This window comes from Oryza glaberrima, chromosome 5, assembly GCF_000147395.1.
Source record: "Oryza glaberrima chromosome 5, OglaRS2, whole genome shotgun sequence".
Lineage (NCBI taxonomy): Eukaryota > Viridiplantae > Streptophyta > Magnoliopsida > Poales > Poaceae > Oryza > Oryza glaberrima.
In genome coordinates, this window is record NC_068330.1 from 1727750 (window position 1) to 1747784 (window position 20035).

The 20035-nt window shown below is 39.3% G+C and overlaps 2 protein-coding genes across 2 annotated transcripts; one reads left to right on the forward strand and one right to left on the reverse strand.

Moving 5' to 3' along the window:
* The first annotated feature begins 4556 nt into the window (after positions 1–4556).
* Positions 4557–7216, forward strand: LOC127773359 (probable protein phosphatase 2C 47). Its single transcript, XM_052299423.1, has 4 exons — positions 4557–4927; positions 5734–5925; positions 6039–6274; positions 6364–7216. The coding sequence occupies exons 1-4, from the start codon at positions 4769–4771 to the stop codon at positions 6944–6946; spliced, it is 1170 nt and encodes a 389-aa protein (XP_052155383.1). The 5' UTR covers positions 4557–4768; the 3' UTR covers positions 6947–7216.
* Positions 7217–8758: 1542 nt separating this feature from the next.
* On the reverse strand, positions 8759–13206 carry LOC127773358 (putative RNA polymerase II subunit B1 CTD phosphatase RPAP2 homolog). Its single transcript, XM_052299422.1, has 6 exons — positions 12501–13206; positions 10606–11415; positions 10306–10520; positions 9952–10215; positions 9288–9443; positions 8759–9190 (listed from the first exon to the last, which is right to left on the reverse strand). The coding sequence occupies exons 1-6, from the start codon at positions 13129–13131 to the stop codon at positions 9086–9088; spliced, it is 2181 nt and encodes a 726-aa protein (XP_052155382.1). The 5' UTR covers positions 13132–13206; the 3' UTR covers positions 8759–9085.
* Positions 13207–20035: the final 6829 nt, after the last annotated feature.

Sequence of the window (20035 nt, forward strand, 5' to 3'; positions counted from 1 at the left end):
TTTTTATTTGGTGTAGCACCTTAAATCGGTCAAATTTCAGACCAAATCATGCAGTTCTAAAAATATTGAAGGTTTGGCTAAAAATACAAAAGCTATCTTTACCATGGTTGTCTCTATATGATTGGCCATGTATAGTACTCACATGTTCATGTGAGCATACAGTCAATATTAATTTGATAAAGTCTGCATCATGTAGTAATTAATTAGCAGTAGCTCTAGTACTTACTACGGACGAACTGATCAGTTCCATGGATTTGAAATTTTCAACTCGTTGGTGCAATGCTCAATGAATTTGTCAGCTGCGTGCAATCAATGTGTGTGGGGATGAAATGTATACACGGTTTGTTGTTTCAAACTTTCAAAACCTATTGAAGTATTTCTGACATTTGATTGGTGAGAAATTTATGCGGTATGCATATATGGGCCAGTGTGAGTCGGTCTGATTCAAACTCCAAAATTTGAATGGATTAGTTGAATATAGCAGCTTAATTGGACGACTTTTTATTCAAGTACACTTTGGTGGTTAGACTCTTAATGTCAAAAATACACGAAACTTGACAAAAGAAACATGCTCATAGACTTTTTGTGTGTTTTTCTCAAAGTAGTCAATTAAATGGATTAGGTTGCTAAGGAGTACTACTAGCAAGAAGCTAGTATGATGTAAAAGTGAGATTGGACTTTGTTTCCTCCTGTTTAATACTATGAAATATTATTATGCCATTAGATAATAAGTTGATCAATGTTCTTATCCTCTAAAAAGACAATGATATAAAAGAAATTTGCAGATTATGCCTGAGCCTATGCTATTGTACTCCAGTGGTGCACAATGTGAGATAGACTTAAATCTTGTTTAGGGCAAGTTATGAATTTATTTTTGGGCTGGGCTGTGGGCTGGGCCTGGCCTACTGACTGGTACTTATCATTCTTGATATGTTGACATACTCATGTGTTTTGCTTAGTATTCATTTATTGCTAATCCCATTGCATTGCATTATCTTTTTCACAATGGTAGTTAGATTGCGTTGTCATATGATGTACTCCTGTAACGTTTTCAGATTTTGCACCTATTGCTTTCAGGTGTGGCTTGTAGGATACAATGAGGAATGCATACCTACACCCAACATAAAACATTAAAATTGGAAAGAAACCAAAGGAAGACTAGAAAAAAAAACTTTTATTAGTGAACCAAAAACAATAATATTAAGGCAGTGGGAAGAAGAAATCTTATCCTGTCTAACTGTTACGTATTCTTGTGCATATGACAATAAGTTAATTACATATATATACACAAGTAGTATAATGCTGAACAAGATAAAACAACCACATATTTCATAAGCTTGCTCATCCCTAACCAACTACTCAATCATGCATGCACTGGAAAATAACAAAATTGATTTGATTTCCTGACCAGAAACTCATCAGGCCATTTTGGTTGTCTTCCATCAGACCAAACATCTAGAAGCTTCCTGAATTTGTGGCTGAACAACAAGAAGGGGCCCCCAAAAAAATCCAGAATACATATATGCTGCATTTCTCTCCCTCTTTTTCTTACAATCCACAAACTAGCTGGAGTGTGATTAGTGCCACTGCCACCTGGCTTTTTTTTTTCAGTTCTTGCAAAGGTGACCTTAAAATGAATGGTAGTGATGGTGATGATGAGGCCCCAAAAAACAAGAAGACAGTCTTGCTTGCCAATTTTCTCAACCAACTACAGACAAGAAAGGGAGCTCCAGAGGACAGGAGTGGAAGAAAGGGGCCAACTTTCTTTGTCACCACTATTCTTAGGAGATGACCTGTTGCCCTCCCATTGGCTCCAGCACAAGAAACTTCAAGAAAAATGAATTAACTAACTTAAACCTGAGAGCTGGTAGAGTTTCACTTTAGATTCCAACATTTTTGTTTCAGTACTATAAATGCTGTTAATGAAATTGTTTGATACTTTGTGTATGTGGTTTTTTACTATTCCAAATCATTTCTCACTAGTTTTTTTTTTTACTATCTTGTGATTGGAAGAAACAAGTAATAGTTTTGACAAAAAATATAAAGTTGTTTCAATTGAGGCCTGCGTGAGATTCCAACATTTTCTTTCAGTACTATATATGTGGTGTTAGTGAAGTTGTCTGATATTTGGGTTTTTTTACTATTCCAAATCATTTGTCATAAGTTTTTGTTTATCTTGTGACTGAAGAAACAAGTAATATTTTCGATAAAAAATAAAGAGCAATCCCAAATTCCCAATTAAATTTGTCAAAAGAAATGGAGCACAATCTCTGACTAAAAAAATATTACTTCACAATTCCTTAAATTATCCACCATTCAATTGTAAAAGATCTTTTTATGTTGTCTATTTCTTTTGGTCAACTTGTACAAAGTGAAGATGCGTCAGGAACAAATGAAGCCACAAGAGTTCGCTTCTTGTAGGAAGAAAGTGATACGAAAAGGAAAGGGAACTGCAAGCAATAGCATTGCAATTATAAATTATATATTTGGATTATTTAGTTTATCCCCAAATGAAGCAATCTTGTGTCATTTATGAACTTGAAGTGGATCGGATTAGCTCATCCTGTGTTAGAACAGTGATTTGGATCACAATTACGTCAGGCTGTCCGGTGTGCCACTGCTTTGTCAACATTATATATAAATCTTGCACCGTTTGTGTCTGTTATTTGGAAAGCAATTTTTTCATTTACTTCACTCCTTTTCTTCTAAAAAAATAATCATAAGCTACATGTACTGTAGACACCAATGGGGATAGATATCACACTATCACAGTCAATCTTATAACTTAATTGGGTGTATGAAGGAAGAACAACTTCTCTTCGCCAATTTAGTTTAAATATTCAGATTTAACGTGTGAAAACCATATGAGAAGAATTGTCTTGAAAAGTATGTTTCATAACATTATAGTGTTATGAAAAATACTTTTCTTGCAAAATTTCTGTTGGAATATGTTTACTTAAATTTTGCAGACATGATCGTCCTCTAGGCCTCTAACTACTTTGAAATGTAATTTATTCACTAATATTTCTAGTACAATCTATTTATTGGATTGGCCACCTTCTTTTTTAAATGATCACACCACCCTGTTGCAGGAACTGTAGTATAAAATAAACTAGTAACTAATCATGCCCATAAAGCATCAACTTCCTAACTCGATTTCAGATTATGTTATTTGAGAAGCTAAGTTTCTGATTTAAAAAGGCTATATATATCTGGTTGCATGTAGAGGCTGGATAAAACATACCCTACTAAAAAAACTCGATTTTCTTATATCCGTTTTGATTTGATCCACCGTCTCTCTTTGTCATGTCATATTCAGGAAGATAATAGTGGCTAAATTTTCATAATAAGATTTGATTGATGCCTCTCAGATCCTCTAAATCTCTAATTGTTCTTAATCATGTACTTATCTTGATATCTTCCATTGTGATTCCACTGACAGGCAGTAGACAACAATCTAATTTGCCATCTTATTCTTGCCCAAGAGATAAGATGACAAAGGGTTACAAAGATTCCTTCTTGCTACTTAAGCTGCTCTGCTGTTCAGTGATTAACAGCAAGTTCGAACACGTGGACAGAGATTCAGTCGATGACGTGCAAGAAACAGTCACTCACTCCTACAAGTGATTGCCATTTTTTCCCCTTAAAAAAATTAGTAATCTTTGTACCATTAGCATGTGTGATTCTCATTATATTCCCTTCAAAAAAGTAAGAATAACCTGCCTTTTGTTCCCAACCAAAACTGCCTGGTTAAAAACAGGAAAAGAGCAAACCTGCTATGCATTTACCACGAGTTAGTAATTAAACACTTTAAAACACAAGCTAATTAATCAATGTACTGTAAGTTTGTAACACCCCTAACCTCAAATTAACCACCCAAAAACAGCATATGCAACAAAAACTGTAAACCAGCACAAAAAACACTCAAATTGACCACACCTCCCGAAAATCAAAGCTGATCAAACCAAACAAGTGCATATATAAACACCACCACCATCACCCATATGCAAAAGAACCACTCCCTCTAATCCAAATATTTCTTGCAAAATTACATTTTTTTTAGCTTGTTCTTCCTTGTGTCACAAACATTTCCATAGACCATTTCATTTGATTAGCACTCCAAATAGACACATTCCTTTTCAAACCAAAGTGCATCTCACCACCTCCAATCCAAATCATTCTTGCAAAAAAATTACATCCTGTTTTAGCTTGTTCTTCCTTCTAACACAAACATTTCAATAAATCATTTGATTACCACTCAAAAAAAAAAGACACATTCTTCATCACTCCCAAGCCTCTAACTAATCCAGTAATTAACACTGTAAGCAGTAAATCATTTGATTAGAACTCTAGATTAGTAAAAAAAACACATCTTTTATCACTCTCCCTTGGCCTCCATCCAATCTAGAAGAAAGAGGGAGGCGAGGTCGGCAGCGCAATCACACGGGCGTGAGACCGCCACGTGTCCGGTGAGGCCACCGGCACCACCCGGTCACCCGTCCGCATCGTCGCCGGTCGCCGCCGGTCACCGCCACCGGATAAATACCAACCACCCCTCCTCCTCTTCCCCCATTTCTTCCCCCTTCCTCTTCTCCTTCCTCCTCCTCAGATCAAGAAACCGTGTCCTAGAAACCATCGAGATCGCCCTCCTCCCCCTCGGATAGCGGCCTCTCGCGCGGATCGATCGCTGCTCGGTTTCTTGATTTTTTTTTCTTTTTTTTTCTCCGGTGACCGGAGAGGCGGTGGTGTTTGGATCGGGAGGGGAGAGATGGTGGCGGAGGCGGAGGTGATGCATCAGCCCGTGCCGGTGTTGGAGGTGCCGTACCACCGGTGCGTCGCCAAGGGTGTCGAGGAGGTGGCCGCCGCGGCGGCGGTGGCGCCGCCGCCGGTGGTCGAGGTCGAGGTCGCCGTCCAGGTGCCTCACATGGTGAGTTGCTCAACTTTGTGTTCTGTAGTTCTACGTTTTCAGTAGTATTTCAGTTGGGAGATCGAAGAATTTCGTGGGAAATATCATGGAATCTAGCAAGTATTACTAGCAGTTTAGCAGCTGTTTTTCAGTAATTTTAGGATTGTTTGTTAATACTACTCATGTGAAAAAGGTGCTTTCAGTTGTTGTAATCAGCTCTGATTTTTAGATATCTCTATGTAAATTATTGCTGTCATCTTGTTATTGGATTTTAGGTTTATTATGGAGTTTACTGCCTTTCTGTTTATTACACGAGATTGTTTTCTGTTCGTGGATGCAAAAGACTGACACAGTTTGTAAGAAGAAAAAAAGTAGTCCCTTTTTAGGGGGTATAGGGTGGTGGTTGTAGGCCAGAAGGTTGAGAAGGTGGGTGCTGATATTATTGGATCCATTGTGTAGATAGTGCTAGTGGTAGTTGAGTTGTAGTATGTATTTATGCGCTTTCGCGCAAGTTCAACTTATCATACGAATTTGCGCAGATGATTGTTTATCTAGCCTAAAAGTGTTGTCCTGTTTCTATAGCTGTAGCTGAAACTTTTCAGCTCTTGTTCAGTATCTTATTTCAGTGTAGAGTGGGGTGGTGGGGTAAATCATAGTGCTGCGTGAGTGGCAGGATAGGATTATGTTTGAAACATAACTACGCAAGTAGGTCAGTGGCAGTGCTGGGTATATAATTTAGCAGATTAAAGAAGAATTGGTTTTTTATGTTTGTTTTGTGTCTGAGAAATAAGATTAGTAATTTTTGTGTTTCTGTTCATTATTAATAGGGGTTGGAGAGTGCTGCTGGTGCACCGAGCATATCAGTTGATGCACTACAGTTTGTTCCCAGTATTCGATCTGGTAGCTTTGCTGATATTGGACCTAGGAGGTACATGGAAGATGAGCACATCCGGATAGATGATCTCTCTGCCCATCTTGGATCGCTCTTGGTGTGTCCGTTGCCTAGTGCCTTCTATGGGGTAAGTGTAATCTTCTATGTGAATGCCTACCCTGATTTGTGATTTGTGAATGCTACTTCCTCAGCAACAATGGTTGAACTTATTGCCCGTGCTTCTTCCCTTTGCAATTTTAGGTCTTCGATGGCCATGGAGGCCTGGATGCTGCAGCCTACATGAAAAGGCATGCAATGAGGTTCCTGTTTGAGGACAGTGAGTTCCCACAAGCATCGCAAGTAGATGAAACATATGTTCAGTCAGTTGAGAACTCTGTGCGCAGAGCGTTCTTGCAAGCAGATCTTGCCTTAGCTGATGATTTAGATATCAGCCGCTCTTCCGGAACTACAGCACTCACCGCATTAGTCTTCGGAAGGTAAAAAAAAACATATCCAGTATCTATAGTTGCACATCTCATGCTTCAGTGTGGATGCTCACTCGAGGTTCTGCTGAACTGTCTTGCAGGCAATTGCTGGTTGCAAATGCGGGGGATTGCCGTGCGGTCCTTTGCCGGAGAGGCGTAGCGATGGAGATGTCTCGAGATCACAGAGCAAACTATGCCGAGGAGTGTGAACGGGTTGCTGCATCCGGAGGATACATCGAGGATGGCTACCTCAACGGAGTCCTATCCGTGACACGGGCCCTAGGGGACTGGGACATGAAAATGCCCGACGGCTCGATATCCCCTCTCATCGCCGAGCCAGAGTTCCGACAGACCATGCTCACGGAGGACGACGAGTTCCTCATCATGGGGTGCGACGGGATCTGGGACGTGATGACCAGCCAGCACGCGGTGAGCATCGTCCGACGGGGGCTCCGGCAGCACGACGACCCCGAGAGGTGCGCGAGGGAGCTTGTCATGGAGGCCAAGAGGCTCGAGACCGCTGACAACCTGACGGTGATCGTCGTCTGCTTCGTCTCGGAGCTTGGGTCGCCGCGGCGGGAGCAGGTGGGGGGGCAGGCGGGGGTGGCGAGGCCGAGGAGTTGCAAGAGCCTCTCTGCGGAGGCCCTGTGCAACCTGAGGAGCTGGCTGGAGACTGATCGCTAGGGCGAGCCGCCGGTGTTTGGTTGTGGCCACTTCACACTTGTGTACATATTCTGACATTAGTTGTTTTTTGTTCTTCTGATTTGTTGAGAGGCTGCTGAGGTGGAGCAGGGAGGGTGAGCAGCCGGCAGTTTTGTAGGCCATTTTTTTTCCTCATTATTATTTTTCTGCGTTTTGTTGACATGTTACTGCTATTGTTCACACCATTGCTGTTGTACATATCTCTGTTGAGTTCATGTATGGATGGACTAGCTTGCCTTGAGCACTACTCTCTCTCTCTCTCTCTCTCTCTGTGTGAAATGCTCTTTTACCAAGTTGCTGTGAGATTCTTGATTGTCCCATTCTTGAAAGACCAATTCGTTGACATAGATTTAGACCTTGTTTAGATGGGACTAAAACTTTTAAGTCCTTATCACATCGGGATGTTTGACACTAATTATAAATATTAAACGTAGACTATTAATAAAATCCATCTATAATCTTGGACTAATTCGCGAGATGAATCTATTAAGCCTAATTAACCCATGATTAGCCTATGTGATGCTCCAGTAAACATTCTCTAATTATAAATTAATTAGGCTTAAAAAATTTATTTCGCGAATTAGCTTCCATGATTAGCCTATGTGATGCTACAGTAAACATTCTCTAATTATGAATTGATTAGGTTTAAAAAATTTATTTCACGAATTAGCTTTCATTTATGTAATTAATTTTGTAAGTTAGTACTTTAAATTAGTTTCTAAATATATGGACTAATCCAAACACCACGTAAGACTGGAGAGCAAAACAGGCTCTTCCTGGGTTGTGAACCAAGCAGTTCATACTCTTTCCTTACTAATTGTAGAAGAATCAATGAAATTAGCTAAGCAGGAAAATACTATTTCCTTGCTAATTGTAGAAGAATCAATGAAACGAGCTAAGCAGAAAATACGTTCCGTTGAATTTTTACTTTCAAAATATGGATATTTCTGAGGATGGGAGTCTTTGGGTAAGATGAGAAGTTTAGATGAAAGGTAACTTGCATTAAATAGTGCTAGAACCGCTTATATTTTAATAAATATATTTTTTAAGTACTAGGCGTAGTTATATTTATTTTGGAATAGATGGAATATCAGTGTTAGATGCATACACATATCTCCAGCTCACCAAAACAAAAACCTAGGTAGTGTTAAAGCGTTTAGGCTAGTTGTTGGGCGTTGGGGCTGATACTGCTATCATTTATAGAGTGGATAATCTAGGCAACCGGTCAGACGAAATACCTAAAGGATTGTCAAATTCCTATCGAGACAAGGAGCCAATCAGGACATGAATCCAAATTAGCGACGATTTCACATGGAAAAAAGCGGCACAGCTACTAAGTTTGCTGCTAATCCTCAAGCTCAGGCAGCTCTGTTCACACTTCACACCAAGCTAATAATGGTCTAACCTCTCCTTTTGGGCTCCTCCCTTTTAAGTCTCTTGCGATAAGGCAGCACCTGGGTTTTCAATGTATTCGCACTTCAGCCATCAGCCGCCAACCTTTTTGCTCTTGTTCTTCTCTCTCTGCAATGAGATGCCAACTTGTAGAAAGTTACAGCCACTGCAAGTCTCCGATTGACCATGAATGCGAGATTGACAGGCATAAAATTCAGAATTTTATAGATGCTAACAGTGGGTTTACTATACCACTTGATATCTAGCACTCACCTATTAGGACTCACGAGTGGGTTGTTAGCTGGTCAAATTCGGCTGTACTAACCTGACAAACTGCACACCGGTAAAAGAGGTAAAAAAAAAAACCCAAAGATGCACTACAATTCTGAACTGCGCTAGCAATGAGAGATAAAAGTCCATAGTGGACCAAATTGTTCTGGAGGCAGTTATCTTTTGCTCTCCTCACTAAAGCTAACAATTCCTGAGAATGACAGGAATCAGTGCCCGCTCCGCTTGTACGTCTGACGCCAATGCAAAGGGGATAGTTGAAGCAACTGGGAGCAACCGATATTTTGCAAGACGTGTTCCGAAACCTAAACAACCAGACGCAAGAGGCACCATTATGATAGTATATCCGAATAGACTGCCAAGCTGACGCTGATATGTAGAACCTCTCTCTATTTACTCCGCTGTGTAAACATGTATTTAGATACTTGTGTTGCTTGAGGTTTAACTTGGCAGGGATGCCTGGCTCTGCGTGGATCTTCCAAAAGGGAGGAGGAGATCAATCATGGAGTCATACTCCTCTCGGCTAACCTGAGCCGAGTTCAAAAGCTGCAGCACACAAAAGGGAAGAAAGATCAGATTTCTTAAAAAGAATATGTGCATCCGTCTACTTGCATAGCAGAAAGGCAGGGAAAGGCATCATCACCTTCTGCAAAAGCTTCGAATCTGACATTATTGGAGCAAGAGCAGGAAGCCGATGGAGTGAGAGCGCATCAAGCAGCACGAGAACCATCAATTGCCACTGCCTTGATCTCAGAGAAGGCAGTGCATCAACAAATGACATCGTGTCCAACAAGTATCCCTAGTGGGGAGGGGAAAAACACATTAGATGCACACTAATTATAGCTCTAAATGTTAATTACTGAAACTGTAATCAAACTAACAAATAAAATTCTTGGTGGCAACATCTAGCAGTTAAGCTGTCTTCAATAGAATCAACAAAAAAGAGACTGGCCCTAATTCAGAATAACTGTAACGTACAGCCTCCACTTCGTCTTATCTATTTCCAGATATGCGCAGCTCATCACCCACACTTATGAATGAGAGAGAACCCCAAATGACTAAGAAATTATTGTTAAACTGACCAAGATATTAGTAGCTTGATTGATCTCAGTCAAAGGTGTCTAGATACCAGAACAAAATGCAACGAAAAGCCTCTTCACAGCCGCTGCTGAAAAACTATATGTACTAGCCAGTAAATACATATCCAGGTTCAACTAGGTCACTAACCAATTGCGGAGTCCTTATTCTTTTCTTTTAAAAAATGTTTTAACTTTTTAATTAGTTTGTTCAACTAGCTTTATCCATACCAGAGTAATCTCCAACTTTGAGACTGGAATTTGCATCCTCAAGTTTGATACAAGAACTGGCAGGGCATTACACACACAAGTATCCAAAGCTCTTCTAATTTCAGATGAGTGGCCATCATTTAAAACTCTCTTCTGAGGACATTCTCTTCCACCTGCAATCAACAAATCTTCCATAGAACTTTCATCAAGCCCATACACATAGGCCAATGAGGACCGGGATACCCATCCAAATAATGCAGCCCACATCGTTGCGAAGGAGGACAGCTGAAAAGGAAAAAAGGCATGACATGCCAAATTCAACCAGAAGGAAAAAAAAAAAGAAGTGCTACTTTATTTTTTCTCAAGAATGCTTACAGTTAGACTAAAGCCTTCTGGTGGTGTATCATGCCAAGAATCATCGACATCAAACATATCTGTGTCTAGAAGCACAGTCTTCTTCGGCCACTTCACAACACCCCTATCAATTTCAAATATTTCATTTTCCCCTGCATCTTTGTCATTGTCATAATCATTATTGTACTGTTGCTGGTTAACCATGTCCGGCAGTATGATGATTCCTGCCTTTGAAACTGTTACCAAAAGGCACAGGTTAATACATATCAAAAACAAAAGCTGCATGTCAAAGCACCACAGGGTTAAGGAATAAGTGTTCACCTGCATCTTCTACTTCCGATGTGCCAGATGAAATAGCTTCTGCTGCTTCAATAAGCGCAGCTGCACAAGCTTCTGCAGATTCACGCCTTACTGAACTGTCCATGCTTTCTTGAGATTTACTGGAGTGACTTACAAATGCTCTGCTTGTCTCTAGCACACTTCCATTCTCATCTGCCCATTTCACAGAACGCCTTGCATTCTTGGATCCAACAGCCTTCAATGAAGATCTTAGTGTACATCTACCACTATCATCACTTGTCTCGTCTTTTGCAATGTTAACTGCATTACTAAATAATTCATCTAGTTCTTCAGTGTAAGCTTGCACTGAACCTATCGCTGCATACTGAGATGATGAAGGCTGCTCATTTGCTAATATAGAACTTGAGAAATTATATTGACCCAGAGCACCATGATCCATCATTTCTGAACCATGATCACCCATAATAATTGTACTTGTAAAGTCCACTTCATGTCCATCACGCCCAACTGGTCTTTTTGCAGGCTTACTCTTACCTACCCTCGATGTTCCTTTAGCTGCTTTATTTTTCTTCTTATCCTTTTTCTCTTCGAGAACTACATCCTCCAGCTGCTTCGCAATGGAATCCGATATGCAAGACGACAACATATCATTATCTTCATCCTGCTTGAACATCTTCAATGGGGTTTTGGTTGCTTCCTTTTTCTTTGCTTTTGTATTCTCAGTAAGAACCATGCCGGATTCACCAGAAGAAGCATTCCTAGAATCCACATTAATATTACTGGACTGCTCAGCACTACAAGCATCGTTCTGTTTAGCCTCTTTTTTTGGCCCTGAAATACAGAACACAAGCTCATTGTTTCTTCAATTGTTCGAAACTAAGACAGGTCGAACAAAGAGCAAGAATGAGCATATCCTTTTCATATATATAAATGTGCCTGCAAGTAAAACTATTGTTACTCTTGTAACATTGTCACATCTAGTTCTAGAACATTATTTGAATATAAGAAAAACAAACAGTGCCTAGGAGGTAGGAGCTAAGTACCACCACACTCCCACCTAACCACCACTGCCTTGGTGGCTTGGTGTTTAGGCACTAGGGACCAGTTTGCCACCTTGTTAGGCGGTTTAGGCACCTCCGTGAGCAGTGAGAAAAGAGGAACAACACATGATGCTTACAAAGACATGATTTTTGTATTTCTTCGGGGAAATATTGAACAAAACCTGAGCGCTTTTCATTGACAAAGTAAGCAGCTCATCTCTCACCCCTCTAATCTCTCAAAAAAGAAGTCACTACCTCCCATTAAAATCTGTAACGTACTTCCAAAAATTAATTACTCTCTCAATCTCCTATCTTCGTTCTAGCGTCCCTTATCAACAACAATATGTAGGTCTAAACAAAATGAGTGAATTGCCTAGTTGTCCTCTTGTAATTTGAATGACTGCAACCAAAAAATATGGCACCACGGTTATGTCTATTCTTCAGCTGTCCCTTACCATATTTGATAGCTCTCAATTATTACCTAGTTGATTGTTTCTAGTCATACACAAATGCTACTAATTTGCTAATCAGGTAGCGAGATTTTACACAAGGAGTTTATAACTAGTTCACCAAAATGTTGTAGTTGTACATGTTACAGAGAATTTTCCTAACTGCTACTAGCAACAACAATTGTTGATACTCAAAGTAATTTACTACGAACACTACAAATTCCTCCATTTTCTATCTTCCAAAGTTTTTTCTCTACCTAATTTGAGCACAAAGGATAACAGAGAATGCCACCGCCATAAACCTCACTCATCGTACTACTAACCTATGGCAGCACAATCAAACCAAACGAGTAAATAATTTGAACAGAAAAACCAATCAATGCTCAATGCAAATAGAAATAGAAGAGGTCAGCAAAAGGCGATTCACCTCCAACGACGCGATCACGGCGAGGCACATAGCCCTCGATGGCGTCCGACGGCCCAATCCACTCCTGCAGCGTCACCTCCCCCGTCCCAGCCGCCTCCTTCTCCATGATCTCCACCTTCCTCCCCTCTTCCACCTCCTTCCCATCGCCGCTCGCCCCAAACCCTAGCGCCAACCCACCGTCACCACCACCACCACCGCCGCCCTCGAAGAGCGCGACGAGGGCGTCGAGCCGGTCGGGCGAGACGCCGAAGGGGCGGTCGGGCGGGAGCGACGCCCCGAAGGCGGCGGAGGCGACGAGGCAGCGCTCGGAGCAGAACTTGCGGGCCTCCTCGAGGTCGTACACGCGGTGCTCCCGGAGCGAGATGCGGAACCGCGGCGCCGCCTTGCCGCGGGCGTCCTCCGAGGGGAGCGGGTTGGGGCACGCCGGGTACCCGCAGGCGTCGGCGATGGAGCGCTCCGTGACGACGTCGGCGTAGTCCGGCCCCGAGAGCAGCGAGGCCGCCGCGCGGAGCAGCGGCTCCCTCGACGCCGCGGCGCCGTCGTAGAGCGCCATCTGGACGCGGTGCACCGCCGACGCGACGGTCGTGGGCTTCATCCTCGCGCCGGCGTCGGTGGCCGTGGTGGGGCCCATGTCGTCGTCGTCGGCGGCGGCGGCGGCGAGGGATTTTGGGAGGAGTTGAGAGTCGAGACGAAGAGGAAGAGAGAGGGAGCTAACATTGTCGGTAGTAAGGCGGTTTTCTGGGTTGTGTGTGGGCCGGGAGGCCCACGTAGCCCGATGTGAGTTGGATGGGCCTTTTGGGCTTGGGCCTTGTAAATTCGGGCGGGATAAGTCCACTTTACATTCGTTGTATTTCCGTCGAGTTTAAATCGTATCCCTAAACGCGATACCGGATACATAAAATCGGGTTAAATTAGATTCAATAGTATTATGATGGCTGGTTCCACTGATGTGTCAGTATTCAGAAAAAGAAAATATGACTATATTCCGTGCAACCTGATATGACGTTAATATCATATCAGATTGCATCTGTTAATGAATGGAGAGGGATAATTCACTTGTACTTTAATATATCATTTTCTTTTTGAATCTGTAATAGTTGGCTTTTAAACATAATATTTGATAATATGTCTTATTTAAAATATTAAAATATGCAAAAAAAAATAAAGTCCATTTAACGATAAATCTCATAACAAAATAAATAATATATTTATATAGTTTTTTTATAAGACAGATGATCAAATGTAATGTTTAAAAGTCATTACAGTTATACACTCAAAGTGTTAAATATTGATACATTTAGAAGTCATTACATTATGGTCTATTTGGCTGCTACTTTCGTGGTTGCACCGTAACCGGTAACCGGTATGAACAGTGTCACACTCACCGTGTGCAGCCGTAGCCTTAGCCGTTGCAGCCGGCTTGCTGAACCCTCCCTATATTTGGAAGTCGAGAGCATTTCGCATATGCTGATCTAACCAACTGATGGATCCCCTCTTATCACAGGAAATAAGTGCAAAATAGTGTTTTGCCAATGAGAGCAACCAATGGTGGGTGGGCCAGGCCAATCAAGAAATGGAGATGTACAACCACATGCTGCTACCACACTAGCCAGCAACACCTCACCTTGTTACATTGTAGATATATATGACACGCGTGTCTCACGCACATTTTGTCTCTATTTGTACTTACCCAAAAACAGTTAAGCTCATCTCAGGTACACATGTTCATCATTTAATCACCACCAAAACTAGGTATCAACACTGTGACCGACAATACATTTCATATCACCAGTTAATTAAGCTAGCATACGTGTAAGACAATTAGCCTCCAAATCCACAAAACCTAGCTCTCTGCTCTTCTGTAGGAGTGGGCTCACTACACATAACATCTGATTCAGGTTTTCAATTTCGATTTTGGCCGAAATTTCGGTACTTTCTCCGGGCTAATAATACTTATCGTTTTAAATAAGGGTGAGGTCAAACTTTATAATTTTTGATTATGAATCATTTTTAAAATATTTATCTTTCACATATAGTGACTAATGGTGACTATATGTATAGATTAGTCTTAAAAAGTAGAGAAAACCCCCTATATATCCTTGAGAATTCATCCACTCCCTTATGTACCCCTAAATTTTGCCTCATCCCTTATATACCTCTGAGTTTTCATTTTGATCTCCTCTATGCCCATTAGTTCCGTTAGTTGACCGTGAGTTGACCGTTAAATGTTATTGAAATTGACTATATTACTCCTCTCTTATACTTATGTGCTAGTTTAATGACAAAAACACAATTATTATATGAAAAAAAGATCTGTTTGTAAATAAACAAAGGGAATATAATTATTTGACAACATTTTTTTAAAAAAAATAAATTTTAAATTAACTTTTATGATATCCGTACATTGTTTTCATCAAAATTTGAACCCAACAAATAAATAATTTTGGTTCACAATTTCTAGCTAAAGCTCTTATATGGATTTTGTCAAAAAAAATAAATTTGTTCAATAGTTTAAATTTTCTTTTCAATAAATAATTATCCTATTTGATTTTATCATGAGTTACAATTTTTCACATTGTGAATTATGAAGTAGAGTATATAACATGTACTGTAAGAATGGGAAATGGGCGATATGGTCATTTTAGAAAAATTTAACAGTCAACTCACGGTCAACTAACGGAATAGGGATAGAGGAGATCAAAATGAAAACTCAAGGGCATGTAGGGGATGAGGCAAAACTCAGGGGTATAGAAGAGATCGCGAAACTTTTCAGGGGTATGTAGGGAATTTTCTCTAAAAAGTACTTTAATAAAATCATATATTTGTTAACACTTTTATACGTATTATAATGAAAAATAATGGTTAATTTTTGGAGACTGTGCTCTTGTTCAAAACGATAAGTATTATCAACCCGGAGGGAGAATTTTCGGCACTTATTGGACCGAATTTTTTTAAAAATTTTAACATAATTTAATTGATAATTTGACTATATTTTGATCAAATTTGTAAATTTTTTTTGAGAAAAACCAAAAAATTTGGCTGAGATAACCGAGATTTCGAACCGAAATTGTAATCACTGACCTTAATTACAAGTTATTTCTTATTTTATATAAAAGGGTTAATCTGAAATGTGCAATGGCTGAAATAAGCTGGTGTAAACCTGTATAGACTTTTCATATATAAGGTCACCAAACGAGCACTTGAGTTTAATTAATGTGCCTAAATCGAAACCAGCACATATACACGGGTCGAAACAGAATACAAACAGAATAGAGTGTTATATTATATAGATGGATGGGTATAAATTAAAACTAATTAATTCATCCAATTACCTGAGCGCCGTGTGTCGGCCGAAGCCCTAATTACAAAATTAAATCATCGGTTTCTTTCTAACAAGCTACCCCTTCAGTACTTCCTACTGCTGTCAACAACCTCTCTATCTGCCTATATAGCTTGTCATCTCCTCATTCACCAGTACAATTAATTTTGTCATTACACTAGGTCTATCCCCATTAATATTTTGGTTAATTAATTAATAATTAATTGAAAAATTGGATCTTAGTCTGGTAGCTACTATTTGCTCTTACATTATCATAGTAACCCAAGATGGTCCTAACAGTGATGTTCTAGCTTACGAAAAGGAAAAATGGCGAAAGCTAGGAATGGACCAACCCCGGCTTCTATGATCATCTCTCTCATAATCCAAATTCCTTGATTGATTTGAATGGTCCATATTGCATCATCAGCTTTTACTAAATCATGTCCAAACACGCACAAAAGAGTTGGAAAGAAAGAAACATTGCATCCAAATAAACAAACGAACAAGGGGACATTGATCAGTGTCAAGATGATCCTGCCCCAACCATTCCAGAGATGTACAAATACATTGCATAGACACAAATCTTTGACTAATATAGGAGGAGATGTGTATATACACACGGCACCATCATTACTGCAGATTAAGGTAAGTATCACACTTACAAGTTGGAGTATAATACCCATAAAGAATGATGGCTATATGAATTGATGCACATGATCTATAAATTAAAACTGCTATTTTGATCTGCTACATAGTTGGAGCATCTCTATCAAATACTAATACTACTACTAATATTACTGGGGCAAACTTTTTTAGGGAAGTACATTAATTATTAGTGCAAGCTTTTTTGGCATGGTCAAATTATCTATAGTTAAGTACTCTTACTTAAAAAAAACTAATTAAGTCCTCTACTAAATATGCAATCTCTGTTGGGCCTGACAACCCTTGAATTTATTTTCTCCCATGTACTCCTCCTACCTACTTTCCATGATGAATATTCTGTCTGTACTCCAACACTAATCAAACAAAGTGGTACTCAAGTACACAGCATGAGTAATATTAGTATCTAACACTGATCATCTAAGTATCTATATAAAAAGTAGGGATCACATGTAACTACTAATTAACTAAGTTGTAGCCCCCCAATGCTAGCTAGTTTAATTCATTAATACTCCAGCATGTATCAAAGGCTTCAATTAAAAATGAGCAAATATAGCTGGAGCTAGCAGTATGGCATATTGCAAAGAAAGCAAAAGCAAGTGAACAGTCTATTCAATTTCAAGGCAAAGTTGGAATAATCCAAGCTAGCATGGAGAGCAGCCTGCGTGCTTGATAAACTTTGGAATTATTATTCATGGACCACCTTTGCATAGATTTTTTTCATGGCCAATTAAGGTTATATATGCATCTAGCTTGCTAGCTTGCAAGGATGGTTGTTAAGTTCTGAAGACTTGTTCTGAATTGAAGACCTGTTCTGAATTGGAAGCTTGCTTGCAGCTGCCTGCAAGCCACTAGGCTTCAATTCAGGCACGAATTAAACAAGTTGCGTGTCTGCATCGGCATTGCAGAACTCAAGAAAAGATTAATCAAAAGGTCGGTCTAAGAAAACGGGAGAAATTGATTAAAGATGGAGGAGGAAGAGAGATGACAGATCAGTTCCATCTATATTTATAATATTGACTTGAGAGAAATCGTTAAGTTTTTAATATTTCCATGATGCTATATATTCCTACTTGTATGAGATTGACATGTCACCTGCAGCTACTACCTGCAAGTGCATGGCATCATGAACAGTATATATTAGTAGATCTAAACTAGTTTATGCATACAGCAAGAAGATACGGCCAAATGTAATGTGCCTAACCATTTGCAGACACTTGCTGGTCATTGATGAGCCTGAATATTATTGTGTTTGTGTACTGGCCTCCAAATAAAGGCTAATTACCACATTGTATAATACTGTTCATCATTCTGGATGGCCTTAATTCAGCTACTGTTGCTTACTTTCTGTGCAATCAATCTGCCATGCATGATAGGATATGTATACAGACAAGAAAAAATGGATGGGTAGAAGTAGATTGATTGGAAGAGTGTGTATATGATACTAACTTCAGTTACAAATAAGTGGCATTTAGTTTGTACTACAGTGATATGAATGATCACGTATGTATAAATTTCACAAAACCACACATATTATGGTTCAAGTTACACAAAACCACATGGATTTTGGCATGTGGCAACATGACCCCAGGTATTACGGTGCTAAAGTTTCACAAAACTACACTATTAATCATTTTGAGTTTGATCGAATATATTTTTTAGTTCTACAATCGCATCTAAAATTTATGAGAATTTTATCTATCATGTAAATGTTACATCTGCTTTATAAAATTTTAATATAAAAATATGTCAAAATAGTTAACGGTGTGGTTTGTGAAACTTTAATACTATAATACCTGTGGTTATGTGCCACGTGCCAAAATCCACGTAGTTTTCTACAACTTGGACCATAATATGCAGGGTTTTATGAAATTTTCTCTATTTTTAATTGCTAGTACAAAATGCAAAATATATTTTAAAATGTACCCAAAAACAGATCTAGCCACACCGTTTTCGAAATTGAATCGAAGCATTGCAAAGATATGATGATCAGAATTTACATACATTAATTGTGCATTTTACTAAACACATCACTGATTTGTAACATGAAGAAGAGAGTACACATAAACATGGAATACTTTTGAAAATAATGTATTATATAGTTACAAACCACTGACATCATTTACTCCGGTAAAGAAGCCTATGCGTGAGGCCGCGTCGAGAAGCCAACAGAAAGTTGTTTTGCACTTTCTCAAAATTCTTGTACCCCCTCATGTTCCTACTATGTGACACCACTTGTCGGTAAACCTTCGTTTCTTCTCTCCTTCTATAATAAAATTGGCAGAGCACCTGCCTCTTCCTAAAAAAAATATTACTTTTATATATCATACATATTATAGGTATTTAGCAAAATTGATATTTGTTTCATATAATTTCCCGCGTAAACGTGCGAGGTTTCGTCTAGTTAATCGAAAAGACAACGAGACAAAGAGACAGATGCATATGTTGTATGGCAGTACAAGGAGGTTGCATGAAAGCGACTAAAAATTGAGAAGGCAAAGGGCCAGCAGGGAGGGACGTTGGCATGGACGGATCATGGAGTCACTACTGTTCGTACATATACATAGAGCATTGATCTATGTGTGCGTGTCAAAGAAACGAGAAATTAAGTTGTTTAATGATCTCAACAAAAAGGAAAAACGATGGGATGGAATGGAACTCTGCAACCACCAGGATATGATTCGAAATATGCTCAACACGATTGCATCCATCCATCTATCTGAATTCGTAATTGAGGTTGGATCGAAATTTAACCTTATGCTAGCTCCAGTTAGAAATGTCGATAGATGTATCGATCATGCGTGATGTGTGCACGGTTTTCTTGTGCCACCGACAACGCCTCGCCAACAACCGACCGGAGTTCAAGGAGAAGGAGAGGCTAATGAGCAAATATCAAGCTATTCATGAGTGGCGACGATTGGTAAATTCACTTGTACTTTTGTATGAACATAACATGTTTCATACTCATAAAAATATTTGATGTTTAGTACAATATTTGATTTTTAAAACTCAAACCATCGACGATTTCTCAAAAACTTAATGTGTTTTAAGAATTATATGTTGTCTATATTTGACTTAATTAGGAAGCAAGATATCATAAACTTAATGTGTTTTACAAACTTATTCCAGCATAAAATTTTTAATGATCAAAATATTAAAAGCTTGACCAAATATTATCATAAACATTAAATACTTATGTTGGAGATGGTAGGATTATATCAAAACCAGTCGACGCACATGTATAAAAGTAATTCGATAATTATTGTTGTACATAAATAAATCATACTCCCTTTGTTCTTAATATTTACACTTGTCTTGTAAATTGTACAGCTTCTTTTTTATGAAGTGAGCGTATCTCAACTGGTTAGATTCTTTGTGGTAGAATCAGTCTACCCAGATTTAAATTCTAGATTTAACACGGGTGCTTCCTTGATAGCTTCATAATCTTTTTTTCACAAATACGCAAAAGGATTGCACGTCAATATATTTGACACGGGTGCTTCCTTGATCCACTCTCTCTTCAGTCTCAGTGGTTCTGGAGTCCATTCATTCAGAG